The sequence below is a fragment of the Squalius cephalus genome (genome assembly GCF_949319135.1).
Source record: "Squalius cephalus genome assembly, chromosome: 11".
NCBI classification, from domain to species: Eukaryota; Metazoa; Chordata; class Actinopteri; order Cypriniformes; family Leuciscidae; genus Squalius; species Squalius cephalus.
The window spans coordinates 21,026,606-21,041,231 of record NC_137132.1 but is presented as its reverse complement, the minus strand read 5'-3'; the positions used below and the strand labels follow the sequence as shown (position 1 = coordinate 21,041,231).

At 37.4% G+C, this 14,626-nt stretch overlaps 1 protein-coding gene across 2 annotated transcripts; it reads left to right on the top strand.

Annotated features, from left to right (window-relative positions):
- Positions 1–168: 168 nt before the first annotated feature.
- Positions 169–14,172, top strand: vezf1b (vascular endothelial zinc finger 1b). 2 transcript variants are annotated; one of them, XM_079885247.1, is made up of 6 exons: positions 169–325; positions 6,383–6,463; positions 8,221–8,972; positions 9,108–9,177; positions 10,111–10,276; positions 11,209–14,172. In XM_079885247.1, the coding sequence occupies exons 1-6, from the start codon at positions 293–295 to the stop codon at positions 11,571–11,573; spliced, it is 1,467 nt and encodes a 488-aa protein (XP_079741373.1). In that variant the 5' UTR covers positions 169–292; the 3' UTR covers positions 11,574–14,172. The 2 variants fall into 2 exon arrangements, with proteins under 2 accessions (XP_079741373.1, XP_079741374.1); XM_079885248.1 differs by lacking the exon at positions 6,383–6,463 and having other exon boundaries at positions 171–325.
- The last annotated feature ends 454 nt before the right edge of the window (positions 14,173–14,626 follow it).

Sequence of the window (14,626 nt, the reverse complement as noted above, 5' to 3'; positions counted from 1 at the left end):
TATGATAATTAATTTACACATCGTGGTCATTCTTTGTCGTGTGAACATTCGTTTAATGATATAATACATATTTTATAACAAGTAAAAAGTATCATTGCTCTAAAGTGTTCGTGAGTGCAGTGCTGTGATGGAGTGAGCTGGCAGAATCTCAGCAGCAGCAGCAGCAGCAGCCGCGTATATCAGATGAAATGGTTTGGCCCTCGGGGTTACAGGAAGTTGTAGCAGCTGCCATGTTTAGCTGCTTTGTTGTAGATTTCTTGTAGGTTTCCTGCAGATTTTTTTAAGTGTTGCAATGGAGCCGAGCTGGAGTTCATTTTTATTTCAGGTAAGCCAGCCGTTCGAAGAAAATACCAACCGCGCGGGAAAAAATAGAAAATCGATCGGGACTCTTAAAAACAGCGCGTAGCGCGGAGATTTAAGCTTTAAAAGCGGGATTTTAAGGCAGTAAAAACAATGGTAGCTAAGCTAGCTCACATTAGCCGCTAATGCTGCATCTCCCCAGACTTCCAGCTGTGAACTATGAGGGAGACGTAAAAGGGATTTCTTTCCCTCTTTTCCACCTCTCCTTCCCATTCACACTTTTTTACGTGCCTTTTGCCTTTTTTATCTTAAGTTAAACACTTTTACGCTGGCAGCTTATGCCTTAGTTTTAAGTACTCATTGATTTTGTGACACAATTTGGATGTTTTGGCCAGACGCAACGTCCATGTCTGCGTGTATAATAATAGAATACGGTGTTTAGGTGCATTTTTTTGGCACAGCGTTTTAATACTTAGTTTATCTTTCCCTATCGATCGCCATGTTTCACCGCTTTTCCTTTTCTTTATTTTTATTTGTTGTCAACGCAGCTCCCTTGGTTACTTTTATTGGAGGGAACATGGGGATAATGGCTGTTTCAAAACCTTCTGACCTGCCCACCTAGACATCATAATCGAGACAGAACGTGCACATTATGGACAGAATACTGTATAGAACACTTATTATGATACTGTGAAATTTTGTCTTGGTTGATTTCTCACAGTCGTAATTAATAGTCGTTTGGTGTACGTTTGAAAACACACCTTAAATGTTGACTTAGCCTATATTCTCTGTCCAACTTTAAAAAGGTGTTCATTTGGAATTCATTTTCAACTATGCTTTATAGTTATCTCAGGCTACTGATATCCATAATCTTATGCATGCAATGATTATGCCTGCAATGATGTTACAAATGCAATGCATGCTTTATGTAAGTGTGATGCAAATGTTGATGTATGAGGAATCTGTGCATTTTTATGGTGAAAGTGCAACACTTAGGTTGTGGCTGTTATTAACTGTCCTTTTTTACTCTTGACTCTTATGAATTATTATTTTATTTGAAAAAAAATAAACCAATAGGCTATAACTTTTTACAACAATTGAACAATACCAATGCTGCTTTTTTTTTTTTTTTTTTACATATATGATAATTGATATGCAAAATCGATGTTTATAAAATGTATTATTTCTGCCTTTTCACACAATAATCATGCTACTTTTTTATTTAAAATTATTAGTAGTAGTATTGATTATGCAAAGTTGTTTTGCAATCTAAATGGTTTATTTTAAAATTGCAGATTTGTTTTCATATTCTTTTTGGGCTGTCTAACAGTTCAGATTAATTTCTATGCTTTTCTCAATCAATTTTATAAGAAAGTTGAATTAGCCTAGAAAAGAAAAGTTAAATAAGAAAGTTACTTTACCTGTGAAAACTGTTGTTTCCTGTTTAATCCACTGGGTGCTATTCTTTAGAGCTGTTAAAAACTAATTAAGTTAAAAAGAATAAATATTGTAAAAAAAAAAAAAAAAAACTATTGATCAAGCCAATTATTACATGTAGTCAAGACATTTAAACTTCATCTTAGTTCAATTATGCTATTTTTCTAGAGGTACAAGGAAGTAGTGTTTTCTTTCTATCAACTTCTCCCCTGGGAGAGAAACGCTTTTGAAGTGCTCTATGACACTAAGGTTTGTTCCAGAAAAGTTTGCCAAAATGCATTTACTTTTGGAATAGAAGCAGACCATGTCCAAAAATTTTAACTGTAGGAAAGGCATGCTGCATCTTGTGTGTTTCATCATCACCATCTTACTTATTTTTAATTGAACATGTACTGAAATATTTTTGCCATTGCAATCAGCTCCTGTGAGCATAGATTCTAGAGAAGAAATGATATGAAAATTAATTTCACAATAATAGTGTCCAAAACGATCGCATTTATCAAAATTATCATGCGCTATTGTTAAAATGTGCTGGAAATGTTCAGAAAGTACTGATAAGCCAAGTTTCCACCGCAGGAACATTCCCCGGGAACTAGGGACTTTGGGGTGGTACTTGGTGTGTTTCGACCACAGATACCAGGGTCTAAATGAAGTTCTGGGTAAAAAAATTTCCCTCAGAAAGTCCCTGCTCACGAGGTAGTACTTTTCCAAAGTTCAGGAACTTTCAGGGGTGGGACTTAGGCACTGAGCAAGCTGATTGGTTGACTCCACCCAGCATTTCATTTCAACCACTATTTTTAAAAGTCTGTTGCTGTGTAAGAGTTGTTTACTATTCGAATCAACGATGGAGTTTAAAAATAAGACAGATGGACAGACGACAAGGTTCAGGGCAGGCTTTATTAAGCTTATATGCGGAGAACGAAATCCAGCGGGAACTGGAAAGTCTCGCACAGTCCTACGTCACTGGACTAATTTGCCTATTTTCATGGTACTTTAGACCGTGATGGAAACGCAGACAGCAACAGGTCTGGGGGGAAAGAAGTTCATGGGACAAATTGTGGCTATAGACTACATGCTTATCATTTGACCTAGTTTCATGTCGAAAACCAACAAAAACAAATAAAATTAGCAGCATTATTCACTTTTTGTTTGCATAAACATTAAAATAATAGCATTAACAACGATGGCCAGATTTGAAATGAACAAAAAAATATTAGCTAGGTGACTTAGCTAGCATGTACTTATTTACTAACATGTATTGCATGTTCAAGTGAAGTTTTGACCCAAAAAAAAATTGTCAAATCAAAATCATAAATTATAGGCATTTTACCCACTCCATTACCAATTCTATATCTACATAGTTGAGATTTTTAGAATGCACATTAGCTTATTTTTCATCTGCTGCTTAAAATGTACAACAAAAAGCGGCCTGATTTTCACATTGGTCTGAACAAAAACGTACAAAACAAAAATGTAAATCCACTCTCTGACAGTAGGTGGCGCTTATGGAACTGCACAATAGAGCTGTTTACCTGGTAACCTCCGGTAACAAAGAACACTACTTTATTAGGCTTAACACGGAGGGAAGCTGAAAAGTAAATGGCATTGAAACTTTTCTGAAGACAGTCGGTTCCCCGTTAGAGATTCATTCATATAATTAATTCATACTTACATTCTTTCATATGCACTCTGCCTTCCGTCACGTTTTCACCCAAAACAAACCTGTGCTGCGCCTGCGCGAGACTGTTGCTATCTTTGCTTAATGCTGAACGGTAATTATCGTGAAATGTTCAAATTATGGTCATCAAATACGGTTTTAATGATAATTAAAAATATGATTTTTTTTATCGTGGTTTATCGTCAAACTGGGACCGCTTTATCCCTAATTGATTCATTGTTATACACAATCTGAAACTTTCTTGATCACATGTTTGTCTACTGTTCTTAGAAGTTTCTTCAATCGGATCGCCATCCTCCAACATCTTACGTGCACTGATCATAATCCATATGTGATTTCGAGTAAGCCTAACCATACTTGCTCATCCGGGTATTGTCAGTAACCAGAGTTCACTTCATATTGTCAGTAACCGGAGTGGCGTAAGCAACACCATGTTTGTTTTTAAAAACTTGCTCAAATTTATTTATATTATATGTAATATGTTGGTAGCTACAAACTTTCATCAGTTTTATAAGAGATCAGTTATTTGGTTTGTAGACCTAAAAAGTGCTTCATTTGTTCTGCTTGATTTCATCCATGTGATGAGGCATCTAATGAGACAACTGTCTAGCGCGTCACTCCTCATTGTTCTGCAGGCGTCTGAGGTTATTCATGAGCAAGGCTTTGTCCGGCTCCCAACAGGCATCTCTTAATCCGTCTGCAGCAAACAAGAATTTGATTCACTGTGTTCTGTCTTTGGAGTAAAGGAGTTCTGCTCGCTCTTGCTCTTACCTACAGTTTTGGACAGGTTACATGAGGAGATATGTCGGTTTTTATATCCCACCGATGTTTAATTTTATCATTGTTATAAGCTATCCCGCCAACAACAAGGCTTGTAATAGGCTTAAACAGATTTATCCATGCATCTGCCATCTTCACAGATCACGGCTAAAGTTTGTGCTGCAGATCAGAGTGTCTAGTACAGAGCGTTTTTGTCAAGTCCAATTCCTACATTATGCCTGTCACAATGCGGATTAACCTATATACCAATACCATCATTTAAATATAGACTGACAATAGCACCACATTTTAAATGCAATTAGTTTGCTTCAGGTTTCATTTTGCTTTGTCATGCTTGTCAGATATTGGTCTGTGTTTCAAAGTGTCTACAGTGTTCTTGCGTTTTTATGTGCACTGCTCAACCTCCATATTATTTCTATTGGCGTGACCTCAGCCTTCAATGCGAATTTGTGTCAAAAGCATCCAAGCAGCATGAAGAGCAAGTTGCTGTCACGGTTTGAACGTTTATGGCTGCTTGAATGGGTCCATATATAGGCTACAAATATACTCTCAGAACCATGTCGCTAAAAGTACTATCCATAGCAAATAATGCTGGGTTAACAACAGTGTTCAAATCATTCAGACCTCAAAGCAGCTGGGTCCTGTTTAATAGCACATTTTGTAGAGCCAGATTACCTAATCAAGCTCACAAAGACCTCCTATGGGGATTTTAGGTCAAAACCAAAACCAAACCTTTCATACTTTTAGGATATGTAAGGTAAGGTTTAAGGTTTATAGCGTTTCCCCAGCCGTCGTCGGAGGCAGGTCCAGCCTGCAGGTCTCTCGTTACTGTAGGCTTTACTATATTTCCTCAGAGGCACAATTGTGTTCGTGAATGGCCATCCCCACCCACCAACTGGATGCCGTGACCAATAGGACAATGCAGGCAGCTGCAGAACGGGGAGTCTAATAGTCGTGTAGACTTTCAGCTGCTCTTGTTTTAGGCCGTGCTATCAGTGTCCCCCCACACCCCACACCTTATGAGCAAGTTATGACCTCCACTCACTTATTTTTTTTCCCTCAGCCATAATACTTTTTTGTAGTAGTAGATGACAAATTTAGCTTTTTTTACATTTTATTTTACAATTTTTATATATCTATAATTCTTTATTTTTTTATTTTATTGAGAGTATTATTTTTATATTGCAATGCTTGCTTTGTTGTTGTGATTATACCACTTTGTTTGTTTCATTTCAACTTTTCTCGTTTTTGCTAATTCAGCCATTTGTGGATAAAATGTGACTAATCCTATTCGTCGACTGTATCTTTAATTTATAAGTATGTTCTGTTGTGGTTTTATGTTCCTTTACCTGTAACAAATTTTGGCCAACACTGAAGAAAGCATTAATTTTTCCTTTGCTATCTAATGAGGTATTTAATGGTTCACCCAACAAATATAATTCTCGTTATTTTCACAACCTCATGTTGTTTTAAACCCATGTGGATTCTGTATAGGGATGCACCGTAATGAAAATTCTGGGCCAAAACCAAAAATTCTGGGTGCACTTGGCTGAAAACGGATAATGCTTTTTAAAAATTATTTATTTTTTATTTTAAATGAGCTCTTTTTTTTTGCATAATTGTATTAATATTAAACTTTTTGATGAAAATCAAGCATTTTTATAATATTGACTTTTTTTTTTTTTTTTAACAAGCCAATAAAATATTTTTCTTTTTTCACTTTTATTGAAAGTAACAGTAAAATTGGACAGAAAATATATTAATATTAAACATCAATATATTATTTATTTAGTTCTATGTAACATAATCAGATTTAACAGATTTGTTTTTGACCAATTATCCAAATAATGCATAGGCTAGTCCTTCAAAGCTATTATTTTCAGAGCATGTGAGCAAAGAAGTGTGGAGCGGATCAGTGAACGAGATTGTACCGCATTTTACCAGCGTTGCTCAGCTGAACAATAAGGGGCGGGGCAGCATATATTTCTTCTCTTTCGGCCAAAAACCGAAAGCCTTTTTTGGCGAGAGGCTGCTCACTGTAGAACAAATGGGTGGAGCTTATGTCTAGCTCCTTCTCGCTAGATGTCCAGCGAGGAGGAGCGAATTTAATTTGAGCCTAATGGGTGGAGCTAGAATATCCAACCAAACCCTAACCCAACCCACAACTCTATCCCTCCACCCCATTAGACATTCAGAGAGGTGGATCTGGACTATCCCCACCCCATTAGACGTCCAGAGAGGAGGAGTTGGACGTCATTTGACTCTGCAGTGAGTACCACTTGTTTTCGGCGGCCGAAATTTCGGTGCATCCCTAATTCTGTCTTTTGTGGAGCACTACATAAGTTTAAAAGAGTTTTCGTGCTGCCCTTTTACAATCAAAGTAAGTGCAAACAGACACTGTCATGATCCAAAAATGAATTGAAAATGCTGTAATAGTAGCCATGCACTATATTCCATTTTTGTTTTTATTAAAGGTATTTATAATAGCTCTTTGTCATAAACAGATTGTTTTCTCCTCCGCAGTAGCTCTCAAATGTCATTTGTACTTCCACATATTTAAACATGCATGAACCAAGAATGTTTAGCAGCATTAACATACAAATGTCTTTATTTGCCATGTTTGAATGTGCAAATGAGATTTGAGAACTGCATTTATGGAATACACTGGATACTTTTACAGTGTTTTTTTCTCAGTTTTGGAGCTTGACGGGTGGCTTTCATTGTATGGAAAAGAGCCATCATGTGAACATTCTGCCTTTAAACTTGCTCCGCTGACCATGTAATCTCACTATATGTGTATTGCAGTCGTTGCTGTCTATGATATGTAAGTTTAGCAGAGCGTCCTGACCTGAGCCTGTGAGGCCAGTCACATGAGAAACTGCTTTCATTACAGACTCAGATTATTTTACATGCAGTAGATTTATGTTTGCAGGCAGTTTCTTTTGCAAAAGCGCTGGAGACTCTGATATGATACACACGTCTGCACATTTGCTTCTTGCCCTAACGTGATCTATAAATTCCTATTAGTCACACGAGGATTAGGTTGGCCAAGAATCATTTTTTTTTGCCTCTGCTTTTTCTCCTCTTGAAGCGTGTTGCTGTTTTCTTAAAGAGTAGGTAGCTTTTTATGGACAGTTTTCAGCATATTCTCTTACATCTAAATAAATTATAGTTCCTTCTCATTCTCTCTCTACTTCACTTTCTGTCTAGCTTTCTCACTCTCCAATATCTCATTAGTCATCCTGCACTTTGCTGAACAGCTGACTCGTCCCCCTGCTAAGTCCCAGTCAGGGCTTCTCTTGTTTTCCAAGTTGCACAGATGCCCTGGAAATGAGTCAGTTTCTATTTTTGCTAAACATTTAACACCGTCTCTCAGCTGATGTCGTGTCTACTTCATGCTGGCCAATAGCAACACTGGCCCATAATATCACAGCCAGTCGATTCACACAGCTAGGGCTATGAGTTTGCATCGTGTGTTCAAATCAAATGATATACAGTCAGGTTTTATTACAGGCAAATTTATTTATTTATATCGCTTGATATTGAAAAAATAAATGTATGCAAGGATACATTAAATTGATCTAAGTTCAAAAGTTTTTATAATGTTTCAATAGGTTTCCTCAAACATATTAATCAGTACAACAGATTTCAACATTGATAATAAGAAATGTTTCAAATCAGTATATTAGAATGAATTCTGAAGGATCATGTGACACTGAAGACTGTAGTAATGATGCTGAAAATTCAGCTCTGCCATCACCGAAATAAATTACATTTTGAAATGCATTTAGACAGTTTTCCTTTGATCAAATAAATTCAGTCTTAGTGAGCATAAGACAAGAACTTCTTTTAACAAACGTTTAAAAAAATCGTACCAACGTCAAACTTTTGAGCTATAGTTTATATTAATGTAGGAACAGTTTTTGGTTTTGTTTAAATTAAATTTTTAACAATTTTTTTGTTTTTTGGTAAAAGCTTCAATGAAATGTTCAACATTTTAATAGTCTTTTCTTCCTCTATTCCAGCAGGCCAATGAAGCCCTCCACCACCAGCATCAGGTCTCGCAGAACAGTCTTCTGCCTCTGCTCAACTCTGAGCCGCTGGATCAAAAGCCTGTTCTTCCCATTCCGCTCGACCAGAAGCCTCCAGTCAGTGCGGCTGACCTCCTCAAAGACAACATGGGCGGCGGGACGGGCGGAGGGGGTGGAGGTGGTGGCGGCGGTGGTCCGGTGGTTATAAAGAAGGAGCCCAAGTCGAAGACGCCCTTCATATGCGGCTACTGTAACAAGGCCTTTCGGGACAGCTACCACCTCCGGCGGCATGAGTCCTGTCACACGGGCATTAAGATGGTGTCACGGCCCAAGAAGACAACCACAGCGCCCACCATGGTGCCTCTCATCTCCACTGTGCCACGCGACAACAACGGCAACCCCTCCTACGTCTCCACGATGGCGGGCATCCTCACCACGGCCACCACCTCTGCGTCCACGGCCGCAGGCATCATGTCAGTCCTGCCTCAGCAGCAGCCGGCTGTGCCCAAAAAACCCCCCAAACCTGTGAAGAAGAATCACGGCTGCGAGATGTGCGGCAAGGCCTTCCGTGACGTCTACCACCTCAACCGCCACAAGCTCTCGCACTCGGACGAGAAGCCCTTCGAATGCCCCATCTGTCACCAGCGCTTCAAGAGGAAGGACCGTATGACCTACCACGTGCGCTCGCACGACGGCGGTGTGCACAAGCCGTATATCTGCTCCGTTTGTGGGAAAGGCTTCTCGCGGTAGGTTCAGCAATTCACTATTGACTTAACAGCAACATTATTTTCTTTCTGGGTCTCATGGAAAAAAAAACTGTTTAATATGTCTTGCATGTACTTTGAAGTTGTTTTTATTGTGTGCAACTTCCTCTCCAACAGGCCGGATCATCTTAGTTGTCATGTCAAGCACGTACACTCTACAGAACGACCCTTTAAATGCCAAGTAACGGTATGACTACACACTAATAATTATATTTTTCATAAAATGCTACATAAAAAAAAAAAGTCCACTTTTTTTTTTTTTTTACAAAGAAAATGTAAAGAATTATTCTTTATAAACATTTGTATTTAACAATGTATTTTTAGATTTACTATAAATAACATTTGTGTTTTTCATAAAACTGTTATTTTTCACAAAAAATCTGCATTTTTCTTTTACAATGTATTATATTACTAGAAATATGATTTGTTTATATTTTTTATAAAATGTTACACTTTAGTGTAGTTCTTTACAAAGATTTTTTTTTAAGTCTTTAGAAACATAATTTAACAATGTATTTTACATTTTTTTTTAATATTTACTAGATATATTTATATTTATCTATAAAAGGTTACATTTTCACAAAAGATCCAAAAAAAAAATTCTTTACGAATTGAAAAAATCTGTTTATTTTTATATTTACTAGAAATAATATATATTTATTATTTTTCATAAAATGTTAATTTTTAAAAAATTCTTTGCAAAGAATTTTATATTTTTCTTTAGAAACATTTTATATTTACAAAAATTAATATTTATATTTGTCATAAAAGGTTACATTTTCACAAAGGATCCACAATATTTTTCTTTAATTTTTTTAACATTTTTCTTTAAGTGTATTTTTATATTTACTGGAAAAAAATATATATATTTATGTTTCATAAAATGTAATCGTTTTTGAGATTTTTTTTTTTTTTTTTTTGCAAAGTAAAATAATGTTCTTTCTTTGGAAACATTTTTTCTTTAACAATGTATTTTTATGAACATGTATAATTGTCTTAATTTTTACAGAAAAACATTTTCATCCCTGCTAAGTAACATAAGATCACATGTCCTATGCTCTCTTGTGAGTTTCATTGGTCTGTCACACTCCTTTCACACTGATTTGTCTTTCCACTACAGGCCTGCACGTCCGCCTTTGCCACCAAAGATCGTCTACGTTCACACATGATACGGCACGAAGGCAAGGTTACCTGCAACATCTGCGGGAAGATGCTGAGTGCCGCCTACATCACCAGCCACCTCAAGACCCACGGGCAGGCCGGCTTCACATCCCCCTGTAACAAAGGTATACCAATTCTCCAACAATTTTCAAATGTCCTCTGGGATGAATTTAACACTCAGAGAGAGGTGCCACTGGAGTCTCTTGATCCTGCCACATACATTAGTGCTTCCTGATCATTTGCCACAAGTGTGATTTGATGTGGCCTTTACGTGCTAAAAGTCTTCTTTTTTCCCCCCAACTTGGTCTTTTAAAGTCCACAAGTCAACTGTCTACTGTGAATGTTAGATATTTGTAGAGATGAATCAAAATAAGACAGTCAGGGCTCAACGGTGAGTATTTTTTTCAGATTACTTCAGTATATTTTTCATGTTACGTTTTTACAAAAACAATTTTTTTTTCCTAAAGTATTTTTTTTTTCTTTAGAATCATTTCTTTTTAATAATGTGTTTTTATTTTTCCAATAAATAGTATTTACTTTTTTCATATTTAAAAAAAAATAATTTAAAAAAAGAAAGAAAAATAGTTTGTTGTAAATTATTTTTATAAAGGAAGAAATACAAATATAGCATGCTTTTGCTGGAAAACGATGGTATGGAATGGAAAACATGAATGATTAGTTTGTAGATCTTACTGACTCTTTCAAGACTATCAGAAGTAATTTTTGACAATCTCATATGTTAGCCACTTTGATTCAAATTTAGTGATGAATGAATCAGCAGAATTTGCCACAACAGCGTAGAATATCTCACAGTAAGCAGTATGTTTACATTTGGAGGGCATAAAAGTTGATGCACAGTGCAGTGCACACTATCAGTTAATGTCAAATTTTCAATGTCAAATTGGCAACATGGTACAACTAGCCTGAAACACTCTCACACTGACCCTGGGCCATCCTTATTGATGAACCCTTGTGTTGTCTGTCTTGCCCATAGAGAAACCCTATAAATAATTTCAATGTTTTATTCACTCTCTTCTTTCCCACCTTTTTTGGCTAGACTCTAACAACGTGTGCAACTCTGCCTCAATCACGTCAGTCACTGCTTCAACCGCATCCAACACTACGGCCATGAACCGCGGCACCGCAAGCAACCCCGTCACCATCGCCGCCCAGATGAACATCACCACCAACACGGTCAATATCACCTCCCCTGTCAGCCTTCAGCACCCGGTCACCATCACTACTCCCGTCAACATCGCCTCTGTCAACATCCCAGCCACGGGGCCCATGAACATCGCCCATCCCGTCGCCATCACTTCGCCCATGTCAATGAACATCACCGGTCCGCTCAACATCGCCATGAGGCCGATGGAAAGCATGCCTTTCCTCTCGCAAGTCCTGCCTTCCTCCCCGCCCTGGTAGAACCGAACGTCCTACCCGGCCTCTCCTCGTAAACCTCATGTCTCCCGTTATAGTCTTCCTCTCCAGCTGTGAGGGAAAAAAGAGCCTGGAGGAATGGCGAGTATAGGAAAACAACAGTCCGCAGCGGCAAGGAATCATGCGGAAGTTAGCTGGCACTTTGCGTCTCCAACGCTCTGCAGAGAGACCAGCAGATCCAGATTGTCTAGAGTTTAGTGACGGACAGGAAAAATAGTTATTGCATGGAGTGGAAGACTGACATGCTGTATGTTTGGCGATTTCACTTTCACTTTTCTAGTGCCAGAAAATCCTTGCCAGTCGACTGTTTGAAGCGGAGCACGTCGCCGCTTCATTGTTAGCGTTAACGGTTTAAGGACTTTGGCTAATATTAACTGTGAGGATTTTATTTTTGTTACGTTAGCTTGCTTATCAGTATTTCATAGTTTTATGCATTTTAATGAGTCACGTACAACAAAAGGGACAGTGGCTTCCAATAATGGAAGATGAGAGGGTTTTTTATTTTTGAGACATTACTCTACAAATGAGGAAAACTAAAATTTAGAATAAGTTTTTAAAAGGCCTCCTTACGTTGTAAGCCTTTTAATTTGTAGCTGTGTTTTTATTATAATTATTATAATTATTATTTTTTATAGGTAATCTTTGCAGTTGGTCATTCCTGATTGTAGAATAATTGCATTCTGTTTCAGTAGCTGGGATATTCTTCTGCTTAGTGGGGTTGAACATTTACAGTAACAATCTGATGAACTCTTGCACTGAACACATATCTCTTTAGTGACTATTCTGACGGCAGTATTATCTTAGATCAGATATTTTGAGTGTTCATATAGATGCCTGGTCACCAAGTGGCCGACTTCAACACTGAAAGGTCCATTTTTATCCTGAATCTTGTCTTAAGAGCATTTAGTTTTGTAGCCGTGACGTCTCTGCTCTTCCTTTCTGAAGGACGAGGGCTGTTTTTCCTTAGGACCTTTTGCTCAGGAAATATGCTGAGGGTGTCCCAACTTACTCTGCTCCTGTAGTGTACAGAATCACGCCTAACGCTTTCTTCCAGGCCTGAATTTCTTAGCATTTATCACACTAAACATGGTTTCCTTTATTGGCGAATACTGAGACGCACCTCAAGAGGTCGAGGTGCCAAATACTCTTTAGCTGTTGACGTGATCGTCCATCACAGGAGCATTAAGTTAACCTCTGTTGCTTGTTTGTTTACCCCAGTCACAGTGAAAACCAAAACTGCCTTCAAATTTGCAGGGTTTGTCATCTTGTTCAGAGTAACCCTGTTCAAAATAACAGAATCGGCCATCGCAATTATCCCCAAACTAGCTTTTCTCTTTGATTTTCTCTCTCAGTGGGATATATAAAAGCAATATGCCTTTCTCAGTCCTCCCAACCGGACAGCTGCCAGCCCATTTTATGTGTTATGATATGGGGAAACTGATGCAAGGTATGTTGTCACGTGCCGCCCTCTAAACTGGGCTTGCGTGCGCTTGTGTAATGTGAATGAGTCTCAAACAAAGAGTAAAACCAGCTGAATGTGATCGTACTTTTAACTGATGATGTCATAGCTACCACCGTCTGGGTGTAAATTGCTGAAAAAAGGTTTAGTTTGTATTAACTCGCACCCCCATTGTTTCCCAACCAGCATTGACCTGGTAGAAAAACATTTGCGGTCTTAAGTTAGTATTACATGGACTTACATGTAGACATGCGAAAGCTAAAATAACTCAATGGCCTATTTAATTTTTCGTTCTGTTTGTTTTAAATGTTGCCTTTAGTCGAGGCGGATTATTTCGGATGAGTTTCGAGAACTGGAATGTGACTGAAAACACTACAACAACAACAAAAAAAGAAAGCGTTTTTAATTGTGCTCGTGATTAAATGTGTGTCCTTCCGCAATGGCGTCACTTCCGTGCCTGAACTGCATGTCTGAAAATGCCACCGTGAAACACATCAGTCTTCTCTCTGACAAGACGAGCAGTGCTCAGCGATGGAAACAACTGGGCGGCCAACTGCAGTTTAACTGTTTACCAAATGTGTGTGGAGATTTAGAATCTATTTTGCATATGAAATATCAAGTTGCCATGTTTGAGGAATTAAGAATCTGTTGTTATTTTTTTTTTTATATCCTATAAAGTATTGCTAATGAAGTTACTCCTTATGCATCAGTATCTTTTAAAGAACATTAATGGGGAAAAAACGAGAAAAGACTTTGTGTTTGGTTTTGGATTGGAGAGTTTAAAATGAGTCCAGTCCTTTCATGTCCTTTTTGATTAAATTGGCAAACCCATGTGAAGGCCAATGAATGTATATCTTTGTACAAAAACATTTAGCTCAGAGAACGTGGTAGTTATGATAGACACATGCAAGGAAAATAACCTTTTATAAGACCTTTTGTATTAGAACATTAACATTGGTAATTTTGTATATACGAAGACTAGGCTTTTTTTGGTTAGCAGAAAGGTAAAAAAAAACATTCCTACATTTTTTTTTTTAAGTGTATGTCAAGAATAATTATGTAAACACATTGCGCAATGTTTTATGTGCCTTTTATTTGGGTTGTCTAAATAAAAGAAAACTGTCAAGTATGATTTGCCTCATTCTCTGAAAGCTTTTGCTATTGCAAATTGATTTAATTGACAGCAAACAAAAAGAAATGTGTATTCGCATCACCTCCCAAGTATAATCTTACCTGAACATTGCCAAACTGAGTATCTTTCAGTAAATATTCTATAATGATTTCTGTTCAAAAGTTTGGGATCTGTAAACTATTCAGTAAGAACACATTTTAAACTGATAAAAAGTGATAGTAAAGGCATTTGTTACAAGAAATATGTATTTCAAATAAACGCTGAACCATTTTTAACATTGATAATAAATATTATTTGTGCACCAAATCAGCATATAAATAATTTGTGAAGGGTCATTTGACACTGAAGATTGGAGCAATGATGCTGAAAATTCAGCTTTGCATCACAGGAAGAAATTACATTGAACAACAGTTCATTTAAATTGTAATAATGTATTTGCAATATTGC